Here is a 15520-nt window from a genome sequence, read left to right as displayed (position 1 = left end):
GGCTTCTCGCTTAAGTGTCCAACAATAATCAGCCAGCATTGATGGATTCCAGTTGCCCTGATACAGTTTCTGTATGACCGCAATCTGCTGGTGAAACATTTCACCATTCTCATCGCTGACAGCGCCAAGATTTGCAGGGAAGAAGTCTGAATGAGAATGCAGATAATGAATCATTAGTGAAATGTTGCACTTTATGGTTTTGTATGCTTGAAGCATGTTGTCAACCAGCTACATGTCGTTTAGTGCTCTGTAGTTGCCAACAAAATTTCCAACAACATTCTTGAAAGCCTTCCATGCAATTTTCTCCAGCCCCACTAGAAGTTCTTCAAATTGCCTGTTATTGATGATCTGTTGGTCCACAAATCAAACAAAAGTACCGTCCTTAATCTTGGCATCAATTATTCTGGGAAACGTCTGTCTCAAATATTGAAATCTTCACTTTCCTTGTTCATTATTTTCACAAACATTTTCAGCAGGTTCCATCCTTGCAGTCTTGAACCCAGCAATTCTGTGCTTGCCTTTGACAAACTCAAATCTCTGCCCAGGTTTTTTAAACTCAGACTGAGTTATCAGGTGAAGCTCACTCAACACAAAGGATTCAATATCTGTATCAGTATTAGTGTCATTTTCCATTCCTCAGCTCATACATCATGGCATCTTCGTCTGCTTTCTCTAGTCTCTATGTCTGAGGTGGCTTCGGTACTGGAAGACTATCGTCACATGCCACAGGTCTCATGGCTGAAGAAATATTGGGGTATTCATTGGATTTCTTTATCTTAGCAGATAAACCAAACACACTGTTCAGACAGAAGTAAGTCTGTCACATGACCCTTCCACTCTCACCATATCATCGAGACAATGAATGGCATTGACTTCCGAGTACCTCTGAGCCAACTTGAAGATCGATAGCATATGTTGTGCAACAACTGTGAGGAGCCCAGGCTTTACCTTGGTCACCAATTTCACACCCAAATTAGAGCTCATAGGCTTCCGTAATAAGAGGAGTCAAGCTCTGTCTTTGAGATTTAAGTGTAAACATGCCACAAGTATAACAGAAAGTACCTTGTCTGTTGCAACATTGGTGTGACATTTTGCAAAAATACAAGAAATATTATTTGCATGAATACTCACAATATGCTATGCAAATAGAGCAAACGCATCTACGTGATAGCAATCCCATATACACGTAAGCACAATGCATAGAACGGTGAGTGCATGATTCTTTTATAGCCTTTCTAAAACCTGTCCTGTCATGCAGCATCAGCTCTGCCTAAGCATGCCCAGGCATATCTGGACAAGATAGAAAACATTTCAGCTTACATTTTCGGCAACATTTTAATTGACTTGAATTTTGAATTAAAAACACAAATACAGAAAATTTCAAACAAATCGTGCGTGACAGGAAAATTTCATGATGATTTTCCTCAGCAGCAACCTAAACTCTCAAACGTATTCAGGATGCAATTTTTTTGCTGTCCAGTGTTGTTACACCTGCAAACTACATACAGGTTTTCACAAGTGAATTGTGAGATGTGTTGTAGATGTTGCTTCATATTGGAATGTGTTTAGTGAAGGAACTCCCCTTAAATTGGGAAAGAGAAAATAAAATGCAAATATCCAAAAAAGTACAGCTGTCCCAGAGACAGATGGCCACAGGGGACCCTGCACTGTCTGTCTCCTCCCTTTACCACTCCTGATGCTGAAAAATATCTGCCTAGACATTCAGTGTGACCAGTTCACTGTCTTCCTACCTATGGTGCTCTCAGTATCTTACGCGATCTTTGATTCGTCCAACTCCAGCTCCAGGTCCTTTACGTGGTCAGTCAGGTGCTGCGACTGGGCACACCTACCTCAGGTGAAATCACCAGGAACACAATTTTTTCCTGATCTCCCACATTCTGTGGAAGGAGTATACTTTTGCCCTGAATGGCATCCAGATACACAAACTCTAAAGATTAAGGACAAAAAGCCTTTATACACTGTTACCTATGCCTCTGCTCTGGTTTCTCATTGAAGTCTCATAATTCATAATTCAAAGCGTTATCACTTGACCGTTAAACCCCTAAATGCAGCATTTTGGACTCAAACACATCCACTCTCTAAAACTACCACTTCAAAAAGGTCATCCCACCTTTATCTGGCTGTCACATAAAAATATTAAAATATTATTAAAGATGCTTTAGCAGGCAACTTACAATATAGGTAATTAGACAAAGCCAAAATGGCTTTTTGAGAAGGAAGATGTTGGAACTGAAGAGGGAGTTGGAAGCTGAAACAAGAAGTCAGTGCAGAGTCATGCAGTGCTTGTCATGCTGTATGCTCACAGGACTGAATCCAGATGCGGAGGAATGACAGGCTCATGACTCAACCCAGGACAGGAGAAATGGCAGAATCCCCTTGAAGAGATGGAAACAAGAGGTTAGGAATACTAACAGAGCTTTGGAAGAACGACTGAGCAACATTGCGAGACAAATCATTCTCTCCAACAGCTCTAAGGTTCTCCTCCTTCTTCTTCGTCTTGTTTAATGACGGTTGGCAAACTAGCTTAAAGGTGCATTACCACCACCTGCTAGGCTTCCGTTTTCAACCAAATACGTCCTGGAGTACTCTGCTTTAAACAATCTAGTTCAGCCTGCAGATCTCTATTTACATCACTCTGCAATTTCAATTAATTTTGCCAGTGCTGTATACGCTCAGTAGGTAGCAGTGCCACAGACTGCTTTTCTTCCCTAATTCTTGTCACATGGCTTTCAAGTAATTGCATTATTGATTTCAACTGCATTATTTTTAAAACTAAAAGCTTCTTGTTTAAGAATACTAATTTTTGCATTCTTAACATTTAAAATTGCTGTTTTTCAAGTCTATCTGCTTTTTCCAAGTTTTCCTTTTCTTGAATCATAGTCTCTCGTGGTTTACTGAGATCTTGCCGTTCTTCTTCATTTGCTTCCATGATTTCATTTTATAACCTAAATGTAGATACTTCACTTTACCACAATACCTTTTCCTTTCATAATTTTGTAATAAGTTCCTCCATTTTCAATTTCCTTCCAACCCACTTTAGACAACCTAGTTCCACCTGCATATCTCTATTTGTTTCACTCTGTAATTGCAATTCCTCTTGCAAATGCTGTGTGCACTCATTGGAGAGCAGTGTCGCAAACTGCTGTTCTCCCTCATTTTTTATCACATGGTTTTCAAGTAATTGCATTGATTTCATCTGCATCATTTGTAAGACTAAAATCTTACTTATTATTTATTGCATGCTTAACTTTTAAATTTGTTTCCATGTTTTCGTTTAATAATCCGAATGTAAATAATTCACTTTGCAACAGTTCCTTTTTCCTTTTATAACTTTGACTAATTTCCTCCATTCTTTAATGTTTTCCAAGTCACTGAATTTTTGATAACAAGCATCCTTTTCAGAAACTGTCTCCTTTAAATGCAGTACTGTTTCATCTAATCTCTTTTCCAACTCTCAGTTGTTCTTTTTTAGTGCTTCTATTTGTTGTTGGAGTTCTGCATCTTTACCCTGGGTTTCAACCATGTTTCTTGTACACATAAAATCTGAAGTTTTTCTTTAAATTCTGAAACATATTTCGTAAATTCTTGACCATTTGCAATAAGACTCCTTGCATTCCCTTTTAATATATATACTGCATTAATATCTCACCTCTCCTGTCTGTAAACTGTGATCCTCCATTCAGCGTTTCTTTGACTGCTTCCCACCTAAACCCTGTAATCCCAAGATATTTTTCTGCAGACTTGACTATAATTTTAATTTTTTCAGTTCTTTCGTCTGTTTGCGCTGAACAGTTAATGACACCTACCATAAACAGTACAAAATACTTTCTACTCATTATTAGCGTACCCTTATTTATCTTATTACAGCCCTCACAGTTCACTGATTTATTATTCCCTGTATTTGTTTGCTTGATAGCTTTCTTTCCAGCAAATGCTTTCACTGCCTCTGCGTAACTGATTCCTTGAGTTACTTTCACATATTGTATCTCAGCTTCTTTCTTACTATTAATGCACCCTCGATAAGCTGCGCTGTGTTCCTCGCCACAATTACAGCATTTCAGCCTAACTCCCGCTTCACATTTCCCATATTCATGTTCTCCAGCGCATCTCCCACATCTGTTTCCCTCTGCAGACCGCCGCAATATGCCAGAATTTCTGGCATTTAAAGCATCTTAAAGGCGATGGTATATATATTCTGACTTCATAACACATATATCCTAAATAAACTTAAGTCGGCAATCTCTCTTCATCGAAGTTAATCATAACCGATAAACTATCGCACTTTTTTCCATTTCTTGTAGCTTTCAAACGTTTGGCCTCAATAAATTTTGCTCCTTTTATGTTCTTTTTAATCTCGTCCATAGTAACTTTTGTTGGTATTCCCGAAATAACTCCTTTAGTCCACTTTCTGTTGTTGGGTTTGGAGCATTGTACTTTCTTGCCGTTTATTTTATTTAATCTTATCACTTTGCCTTGCTGGGCACTATCCCGGCAAATCACCAATGGCAATCTATTTCGTAAAATTTTTGCTCTGTTAACCTCGCCTATAAGTTTGTTGATTGTCTTCGTCAAATGAATCGGGTTCTAGTCACCAAAAGACGCCCCGTCTTCACTCAATTTTATAATTGCTTTAATTTCATCTTCTTTCCATTGTTTTGCTGTCCTGCTTTGATCATCCGCTGACTCCTCAGAGTTCGATATCTTATACCTCTGTTTTCTTTTCTTACTCTTTCCACTCCATTCCTCTTTCCCGCCATCCTCCATCACAAACTCACTCCACTGGTCCTCTCTCATTGCCATCTCATCCAATCTCCTCTCTCTTACTTGCTCTAAGGTTCCTCTTCTTCTTCTTCTTTGTTTAATGGCGGTTGGCAACCAGTTTTCAGTGCATTACTGCCACCTGCTAGACTTGTGGGTTTCCAACCAAGTATGTCCCGGAGTTCTCTACTTTAGACAATCTAGTTCAACCTGCAGTTCTCTATTAGCTTCACTCTGTAGTTACAATTCCTCGTGAATGCTTAATGCGCTCATTAGATAATGCCGCAAACTGCTATTCTTCCCTAATTATGTCACATGTTTTCGTGTAGTTGCATTACCTCAATTACAGTGATTTCATCTACATCACTTGTAAGACTAAAATCATCTTGTTAAAGAATAGTAATTATCACACATTATACTTCTAAACTTCTTGTTTTTCCAAGTCTATCTGCTTTTTCAGGTTTTCCTTTTCTTGGATCTTAGCCTGCAGTTGTTTACTGAGACCTTGGAGTTCTTCTTCATTTGCTTCCATGTTTTCATTTTATAATCTGAATGTAGATAATTCACTTTGCAACAAATTCTTTTTCCTTTTGAATCCTTGTAATAATTTCCTCCATTTTCCAATCTCTTTCCAACTCACCGTTGTTCTTGTCGGGTACTTCTATTTGTTGTTGTAGTTCTGCACATTTACCCTGGGCTTCAACCATAAAATCTGAGGATTTTCCTTAAGTTCTGAAACATTTCTTAAATTCTTGACCATTTGCGATAAGTATACTGCCATTAAGATTCCATCTCCCCTGCCTGTGAACTGTTGGATCCTCCATTCAGCGTTTCTTTGACTTCTTCCCACCTAATTCTTTTAATACCAAGATACTTTTCTGCAGACTTGACGATAATTTTAATTTTCTCAGTTCTTTTGCTTGTTTACGCTGAACAACTAATTGCATCCACCATAAAAAGCACAAACTCCTTTCTACTCATTAATAGTGTATCCTTATTTTTCATATTACAGTTCTCACAATTCACCAGTTTATTATTCCCTGTATTTGTTTGCTTGACAGCCTTTTTTCATTGACTTCTTTCACTGCCTCTGCATAACTGATTCCATGAGTTACTTTTACATATTGTATCTCAGCCACCTTCTTGCTATAAATGCACCCTCGATAAGCTGCGCTGTGTTCCCTCGCCACAATTGCAGCATTTCAGCCTAGCGCCCGCTTCACATTTCCCATATTCATGTATTCCAGCGCATCTCCCACCTCTTTGTTTTCCTCTGCAGACCGCCGCAATGTGTCCGAATTTCTGACATTTATAGCATCTTAAAGGCGGTGGTATATATATTCTAACCGCATAACACATATACCCTAAGTAAACGTTAGTCGGCAATCTCTCTTCATCAAAGTTAATCATTACCGATAAACTATCACACTTTTTCCCGTTTCTTGTAACTTTCAAACATTTGGCCTCAATAATTTTTGCTCCTTTTATGTTCTGTTTAATCTCATCCATTGTAACTTTTGTTGATATCCCCGAAATAACTCCTCTAGTCCACTTTCTATTGTTGGGTATTGAGCATTGTACTCCTTTGCCGTCTATTTTACATAATCTCATCACTTTACCTTGCTGAGAACTATCCTGACAAATCACTAATAGCGATCCATTTCGTAAAATCTTTGCTCCTTTAATCTCGTCTATAATTTTGTTGAGCATCTTCATCAAACGAATTGGGTTCCAATCACCAAATGATGCCCCATCTTCACTTAGTTTTATAATTACTTTAATTTCATCTTCTTTCCATTGTTTTGCTGTCCTGTTTTGATCATCCGCTTATTCCTCAGAGTTTGATATCCTGTACCTCTGCTTTCTTTTCTTCCTCTTTCCATTCCATTCCTCTTTCCCGCCGACCTCCATCTCTAGTTCACTTCCACTCTCGCCAAAAACTTCCTTCAACAGCTTGGCTCTTTCCTTGATGTTCTCTCCGCCATTTTCCAGTCATAACTCAATTCAACCACAGTTCACCACTCACCAGCCAATTTCTGATTCCAATTACCGATTGTCTCTAACCCTTTCCCACAATCCGCTCTAAGGTTCTAAATGAAAGTCCTCTTTAAATAATCACAGAATGTGGGTCAATTAACTTGACAAGATTAAACTGAAAGCACAAGGGCTTAACGGCTCTATCTGAGGTAACCAATAGAGAACCCTAGAAGCTCAATGCTCATGACAGTGCTGGTTTGAGGAAATAGATCAGCTTCGACACAATTGCATTCAAAGCCACCTTTGATGAGTATGTTAACACTGTCATTGACTTTACCAGTAAGTGTGTACCAAAGTGAAAAATCTTGTAAACCTGTAAATTTCCAAACTGGAAAACATGGATAAATCAAGAGATTCTCTCCCTCCTGAAATCTAAGCCTGCAGCATTGAAATCAGGTGAACCTTACCTTTATCTTACGTTAATACAGATACGACCGCCATAAAACTATCAAGGATGACAAAGGACAATACCAGTCCAAAATCGAGTTCCATACCAGCTATCAATTATGGGAGGATTTGCATGCCATAAGGAGTTACAAAACACAGTCAGGCAGCATTACTGATAACGGTGCATCTCCTCCCAATGAGCCATTTAAGCCAGATGAAGTATTTTATTTTCTTTCAGAGGTCACGGGTCTTTGGAATTCTCTTCCTCAATGTGCAGTGGAAGCAGAATTTTTGAATACTCTTAAGGGAGCAAGCAGTAGATTAATACTTATGAGGAGTATTAATGTGCGTAGATAGGAATTTGGAATTGAGGTTATAATCAGAGGAGTCATCATATTAAATGGTGCTGAAGGCTTGAGTGATTTAGCAGCTTATTCCTGCTCCTATCCTTTACTCTGTCTGGCATGTAGCACCAGCATAACCTTAATAACTTCCCCATTGGTCATGTGAAATCACCTTCTGGTCTCCCATGAATACTTGTACTCACATGAATCATGCATTTGGTCAACCCTTATTCTGCAGAATCTTCTACATTATCTCTATGATGTCCTTTAACAAGCAAAAGGTTTGGTCCTCTTACATATAACCCCTGCACTTCCAACTGCTCAGTGCCTTTCACTATCTCATCTTCCAGGGTCTCTCATTCTTGTATGTCTAACCATTCAAGGGCTCTTATTACTTTAGCATTCTGGGCTCTCTCAATCCCACTCTTATAGTCTTTAACTTTCTGCTGTACAACCTTTAACTTGAGTTATGAAGAATGTAAATGTTTGTACTTCAGGATTTTCTTCAAGCATTTCCTCTGTCAGACATTTAAGTTGATTATAGCTTGCAATTACCAAATCATGCCTTAAATTCTTACATTTCCTTTCTTGTATTTAAGCTGTTTTCATGCCTCCTATTGTAACAACAAACTCTAGAACAAGCAGCTTTCAAGAAAGGCAAAATAAACCAATTGATTGTGTTTCTGCTCCCTTGTTATTATAGGTGCAGAGCAGTTCATCAAGGATATTGAGATGATGATTGGAAGAAAGAATTATATCTTCTGGACATGGTGGAAATTGTGTTGGCTCTTCATTTCACCATGCTTGCTGGCAGTAAGAAATTGTAAATATTGATTGAAAATGAACTTAAGTTAGACAGTTCTTGTCAAGTTATTGATATGATGGTTTTCAATTACTTTGCCCAGGGCACCTTAATCTGGTCTCTGACAACCTTAGCTCCACTGAAACATGGGAGTGTTGAATACCCTGCCTGGGCATCAGTACTTGTGTGGTGTATGGTCACCTTCTCTGCTATGTGGATCCCCATTGTTGCCATTAAGAAAGTTGTCCAAGCTGAGGCCTCATCTTTATGGCAGGTAAGCAATCATATTGAGATAGTTGGAGATACTGGAGAGGCATATAATTTGTGAATTTGTCCAAATTTCTTCTCATATAATTTGTAAGCCAAAGATATATGCTGAAAATCTGATACACTGTATATAAAAAAGATCTTTCAAAATATTTAAGAAAGCATCTGTTGAAAGAAAAATAGAGTTAATATTTCAGGTTCTGAAAAAGACTAAACTTTCAGTGATTGAGCAGTTAGGGAACAGGACCTTGCGGAAGAGTCTTGAATTGGAGTAGGGCAAATTACAAGGGCATTAGGCAAAAACTAAGGAAAGTTCTTTGAGGATAGCTTTTTTCTGGTAAGTTCACATCAGACATGTGGAGGGTGTTTAAAGATCAATTGCACAGAGTACAGCAGGGGTCCCCAACCTTTTTTGCACTGCGGACCAGTTTAATATTGACAATATTCTTGTGGACTGGCCGACCGGGGGGCGGGGGGGGCGGGCAGAGTAGGGTAGCAGTCAAATAAGTTGAGCTTACCCCGAGAAAGACTACAATGACCATGAAGCCTTGCACGGGCACCAGTGCGCGTGTATGTGCCGATTTTTCTCTACAAATTGTTTTTGGCGATTCTGTCTGGCGGGGGGGGTGTTTGTGGTTGTTAATCATGACTGGAATATAGGTGGTAAGTGGCTAATACACTCAATTTCATTTCTAAAAAGGTCTATCTAACAAATTCAATATTAAACACACAGCGCATATTTTCCTCGCATGAATACAGTGATAAGTCAATTATCAGAGGAGGACAGGGGAGCTTGAAGTAAGTATTGAACGAACTTCCAGTAGAAGTGGTAGAGGCAGGTTCGATGTTGTCATTTATAGAAAAATTGGATAGGTATATGGGCAGCAAAGGAGTGGAGGGTTATGGGCTGAGTGCAGGTCGATGGGACGAGGTGAGAGTAGTGTTCGGCACGGACTAGAAGGGCCGAGATGGCCTGTTTCCGTGCTGTAATTGTTATATGGTTATACAAGTAAGTCAATAGCATCATAACATTTTAAGTAACGTTTGGATATTAAACACACAGCATGTATTTTCCCCGTATGAACATATAAAATCATTGCAACACACCAATATCGCTGAATCAGTGGGAGCCCTGGGCTTGTTTCCCTGCAACAAGAAGGTCCTATCGAGGGGTGATGGGAGACAGCGATACTCGAAGGGCGTTCCTTATGTCCAGTCTATTCCGCAATTTAGTTTTCGTTGCATTCAGTGCAGAAAACGCCGCTTCGCAGAAAAATGTTGGAAATGAAAGCAATATTTTCAGTGCTTTCGTGGCTATCTCAGGATATTCAGCCTTGACTTTGATCCAGACTGCCGGCGGAGATGTTATGTCAAACATACTTTTCAGCCCACCATCATTTGCAAACTGGAGGAGTTGATCTCCTTCCCGCACTGACATGGATGACGTGCGGGTAATGAGCTCGCGTGTGTTCAAGCTCAACAGTGGGCGTGACAGGGAATGAGGAAAGGTGCAGCTGACTCATATCGCCAAATCATATCGTTTTCTCGCGGCCCGGTAGCACATGCTTTGCGGCCTGGTACTGGTCCGCGGCCCGGTGGTTGGGGACCGCTGGAGTACAGGAAAGGCATGTTCCTTTGAGAAGGAAGAACGGGGATGGAAAGATAAGAGAACCCTGAATGTCTAGAGAAGTGATTAATTTAGTCAAGAAGGGAAAAGTATGTAAAACTTCAGAAGTTATCATAAAACAGAACACATGAGGATTACAAAGAAGCCAGAAAAGAACTTATGAAGAGAATTAGGAAAGCCAGGAGGGGCTATGAAAAGTCAATGGCAAGTAGGATCAAGGTGAATTCCAAGGCATTCTATACATTCATCAAGAGAAAGAGGATAACGAGGGACAGGGTAGGATCACTCAAGGATGGTCGGGGGGCGGCTGGAGGATTGGGTTGGATGCAGAAAATATGAATGAGTTTCTTAATGAGTATTTGACTTCAGTATTTACTCAGGAAAAGAACATGGAGGACCAGGAGGTCAGTGCTGAGTACTTAAATACTTCAGGGCGATTAGAGGTCAAGGAGGAGAAAGTGTCAGGTCTCTTAATGAGTATTAAGGTGGATAAGTCCCCAGAGACAGATAGGATTTACTCCGGTTTATTGAAGGAGGCAAGAGAAGAGATTGCTGGGCCCTTGACCAGCCTCTTCGTGTCCTCTCTAGACACAGGCGATGTCCCGGAGGACTGGCAAGTGGCTAATGTTGTACCCTATTTAAGAAGGCAACAAGGGAAATTCTTGGAAACTATAGACCAGTGAGTTCCACGTCAGTTGTCAGGAAATTGCTGGAAAGAAGTTTTTAGTGATAGAAAATATGAGCATTTGGAAACCCATGGTCTAATCAGAGAGCCAGCATGGCTTTGTGCAGGGCAGGTCGTGTCTTACCAATTTGATTGAGTTTTTTGACAAGGTAATGAGAGAGATTGATGAAGGTAGGGAGGTGGATTGTTGTCTACATGGATTTTAGTAAGGTGTTTGACAAAGTCTCTCATGGGAGGCTAATCCAGAAAAGTAGGATACATGGAGTCCATAGCGAACTGACTGTTTGGATTCAGGATAGTGGCTAAAAGGACTTATTTGAGCTGGAGGTCTGTCATCAGTGGTGTTCTGCAGTGATCTGTGCTGGGATCATTTCTGTTTGTGATGTTCATAAATGATGAAAGTGTAGATGGGTGGGTTAGTAAGTTTACAGATGATACCAATATTGGTGGAATTGTGGATAGTGTAGAAGACTGGCAAAGAATGCAGCATGATATAGATCAGTTGTAGATATGGGTAGAGAAATAGCAGATGGAGTTCAACGTAGATAAAGGTGAGGCGTTGTACCTTGGTAGAGCAAATGCAAGGAGAGAGTACATGGTTAAGTTCAAGACCCTAAATAGTGTTTCTGAGCAGAGAGATCTTGGGGTCCAAGCTCATAGCTGCTTCAAAGTGGCTACACAGTCAATAGGGAGGTTAAGAAGGCTTATGGAATTTTTGCTTTAATTAGTCATGGCATTGAATTCAAAAGCCAAGAGGTTATGTTGCAACTTTATAGAACTCTGTTTAGTCTACATCTGGAGTATTGCATACAGTTCCGGTTACCCCACTATAGGAAGGATGTTGAGGCTTTTGAAAGGGTGCAGAAGAGGCTTACCAGGATACTGCCTAGCTTAGAATGCACGTGCTATCACGGAAGTCTGGACAAACTTGGGTTCTTTTCCTTGGAGCTGCGGAGGCTGAGGAAGATCCGATAGAGACTTATAAGACCTTAAGACATAGGAGAAGAATTAAGCCACCTGGACCATCGAGTTTGCTCCGCAATTCAATCATGGCTGATCCTTTTTTTTCTATATCCTCCTCAACCCCAGTTTCCAGTCTTCTCCCCATAAGCTTTGATGCCATGTCCATTCAAGACCCTATCGATCTCTGCCTTAAATACACCCAATAACCTGGCCTCCACAGCCTAGGCCTTTCAACATTCAAAAGGTATCGATGAGATCCCCCCCCCCCCAAATCCTTCTGAATTCCAGTGAGTACAGAGCCAGAGCCACCAAACATTCCTCGTATGATAAACCTTTTATTCCTGAAATTATCCTTGTGAACCTCCTCTGGACCCCCTCCAATGCCAGCACATCTTTTCTAAGATGAGGGGCCCAAAACTGTTCACAATACACAGGATGAGGCCTCACCATAAAGCCTCAACATCACATCTTTGCTCTTGTATTCTCGACCTCTTGAAATGAATGCTAACATTGCATTTGCCTTTCTCACCACTGATTCAACCTGCAAGTTAATCGCCAAGGTGCTCTGCACAGGGACTCCCAAGTCCTTCTGCATCTCAGATTTCTGGATTTTCTCCCTGTTTAGAAAATAGTCCACACATTTACTTCTATTACCAAAATGCATGACCGTGCGTTTTCCAACATTTTATTTCATTTGCCACTTTCTCGCCCATTCTCCTAATCTTTCCCAGTCCTTCTACATCCTACTTGTTTCCTCAACACCAACTGCCCTTCCATCAATCTTCGTATCATCTGAAAATTAAGCAATAAAGCCATCCATTTCATCATCTAAATAATGTATATACAGCATAAAAAGAAGTGGTCCCAACACCGACCCCTGCGGAACACCACTAGTCGCTGGCAACCAACCAGTTAAGGATCCTGTTATTCCCACTTGCTGCCTCCTCCCAATCAGCCAATGTCTAACTAAGTTAGTAACTTTCCTGTAATACCATGGGCTCTTAACTTGGTATGCAGCCTCACGTGTGGTACCTTGTCAATGACCTTCTAAAAGTCTAAATATACAATATCCACTACTTCCCCTTTGTCTCTCCTCAAAGAATTCCAACAGGTTTGTCAGGCAAGATTTTCCCTTAAGGAAACCATGCTGACTTTGTCCTATTTTGTCCTGTGTCACCAAGTACTCCATCACCTCATCCTTAACAATTGACTCTAACACCTTCCCAACAACTGAGATCAGGCTAACTGGTCTATAATTTCCTTTCTGTTGCCTTCCTCCTTTCTTAAAGAATAGAGTAACATTTGCAAGGTTCCAATCCTCTGGCACCATGCCACAGTCCAATGATTTGTGAAAGATCATTTCTAATGTCACCCTAAGGTGCAGTTCCTCTGGTCCAGGTGACTTATGCACTTTTAGGTCTTTCAGCTTTTTGAGCACCTTCTCTCTTGTAACAGTAACTGCACCCACTTCTCTTCCTTCACTCACTACAACATCAGGCATGCTGCTAATTCTTCCACAGTGAAGACTGACGCAAAATACTCATTTAGTTCATCAGCCATCTCCTTGTCACCCGTTATTATTTCTCCTGCCTCATTTTCTAGTGGTCCTACATCCGCTCTTATTTCTCTTTTATTTTTAGCATACTTGAAAAAACTTTTACTATCCACTTTGATATTATTTGCTAGCTTGCTTTCATATTTCATCTTTTCCCTTCTAATGATATTTTTCGTTGTTCTCTAAAGGTTTTTAAAAACTTCCCAATTCTCTATCTTCCCACTAAATTTTGCTTTGTTGTATGCCCTTTCTTTTGTTTTTACAATAGCTCTGAGATCCCTTGTCAGCCATGGTTGTACTATTTTACCATTTGAGTATTTCCTCAGTTTTGGAATATACATGTCCTGCACCTTCATCATTTTTCCTGGCAACACACACCACTGCTGCTCTGCTGACACCCCTACCAGCAACTTGTTCCAATTTACTTTAGCCAACTCCTCTCTCATACTACTGTAATTTCCCTTACTCCACTGAAATACTACAACATCAGACTTTACTTTGCTCCCTATCAAATTTCAAGTTGAACACAATCATATTGTGATCACTGGTTACTAAGGTTTCTTTTACCTTAAGCTCCTTAATCATCTCCGATTCATTACATAACACCTAATCCAGTATAGCTGATTCCCTAGTAGGTTTAACAACAAGCTGTGCTAAAAAGCTATCTCTTAAACACTCAACAAACCCACTCTCTCGAGGTCCATTATTAACTTGATTTTCCCCAATCGACCTGTATGTTAACATCTCCCATGACTACCATAACGTTACCCTTTTGACTCACCTTTAACCAATTTCCCCTGGGATCAATAAAGTATGACTACTACTATGAAAACTATTTTCTATTTCCTGTTGTAACCTGTGGTCCACCTCCCAGCCACTGCCATCAACATCCTTGTACCCTTGCAGTTTCTTAACTCAACCCACAAGGACTCAACATCTTCCAATCCCATGTCACATCTTTCTACTGATTTGATGCCTTCTTTACCAGTAGAGCCACACCAACCTATCTACCTACTTTCCTATCCCTCCAATATAACGTGTAACCTTGGACCTTCAGCTCCCAACTACAACCATCCTTCAGCCACGATTTAGTGATGGCCACAACATCATACCTGGCAATCTATAATATTGCAACAAGATCATCCACCTTATTTCTTATACTACATGCATTTAGATACAACACATTGAGTACCGTATCCTTTCTGACTCTGCATCCCTAATGATTTAATACTCAGCCTTTTGGCTGCAACTAAGTCCCATCACCTGCCTGCACTTCCTGACGATCTGACTGCATGCTATCTTTACTTCTTTACCATCTGTCCTTTCCCAAGTCCCTTCACTCCGATTCCCAACACCCCCTCTCCCCGCCAAGTTAGTTTAAACCCTCCCCAACAGCTCTAACAAACCTGCCCGCGAGTATGTTGGTCCCCCTTGGGTTCAGGTGCAATTCGTCACTTTTGAACAGGTCATACCACCCTCAGAAGAGATCCCAATATATCCAAGAACCTGAAGCTCTGCCCACTGCATCAGCTTCTTAGCCATACATTTATCTGCCAAATCATCCTGTTTCTACCCTCACTGGTGCATGACACAGGCAACGATCCAGAAATTACTACCCGGGAGGTCCTGCTTCTCAGCTTTCTACCTAGCTCTCTAAATTCTCTTTTCAGAATCTCATTGCTTTTCCTTCCTATGTCATTGGTACCAATATGCACCAAGACATCTGGCTGCTCCCCCTCCCTCTCCAAAATGTTGTGGATGGGATCTGAGACATCACTGACCCTGGCACCTGGGAGGCAACATACCATCCAGGTGTCCCGTTCACATCCACAGAATCTCCTATCTGTTCCCCTATCGAATCCTCTATCACTACCGCGCCTTTCTGCACTACGGACCCATGGTCAGTGCCCGTAACCCAGTCACCGTGGCATTCCTCCAGGAGGTCATCCCCCACAATAGAATCCAATGCAGTATCATTATTTTTGAGGGGAATGGCCACGGGGGTGCTCTGCTCTAACAGATTTCCATTTCTCCTGACAGTCACTCAACTATTTGCCTCCTGCAACTTCAGCGT

The 15520-nt window shown here is 40.7% G+C and overlaps 1 protein-coding gene across 1 annotated transcript in view; it reads left to right on the top strand.

The window, feature by feature from the left end:
* The window catches only part of LOC134353300 (sodium- and chloride-dependent neutral and basic amino acid transporter B(0+)-like), a 109313-nt gene that overhangs the window by 81657 nt on the left and 12136 nt on the right, over positions 1 to 15520 (top strand). Inside the window, exons 12-13 of the mRNA XM_063061336.1 lie at positions 8251 to 8360; positions 8453 to 8623. Of these exons, the coding sequence (XP_062917406.1) occupies positions 8251 to 8360; positions 8453 to 8623 (281 nt within the window). The remainder of the gene's footprint in view (positions 1 to 8250; positions 8361 to 8452; positions 8624 to 15520) is intronic.

This window comes from Mobula hypostoma, chromosome 10 (assembly GCF_963921235.1).
Source record: "Mobula hypostoma chromosome 10, sMobHyp1.1, whole genome shotgun sequence".
NCBI lineage: Eukaryota > Metazoa > Chordata > Chondrichthyes > Myliobatiformes > Myliobatidae > Mobula > Mobula hypostoma.
Note: the sequence above shows the minus strand (reverse complement) of the source record. Positions and strands in the feature narration are given on the sequence as shown.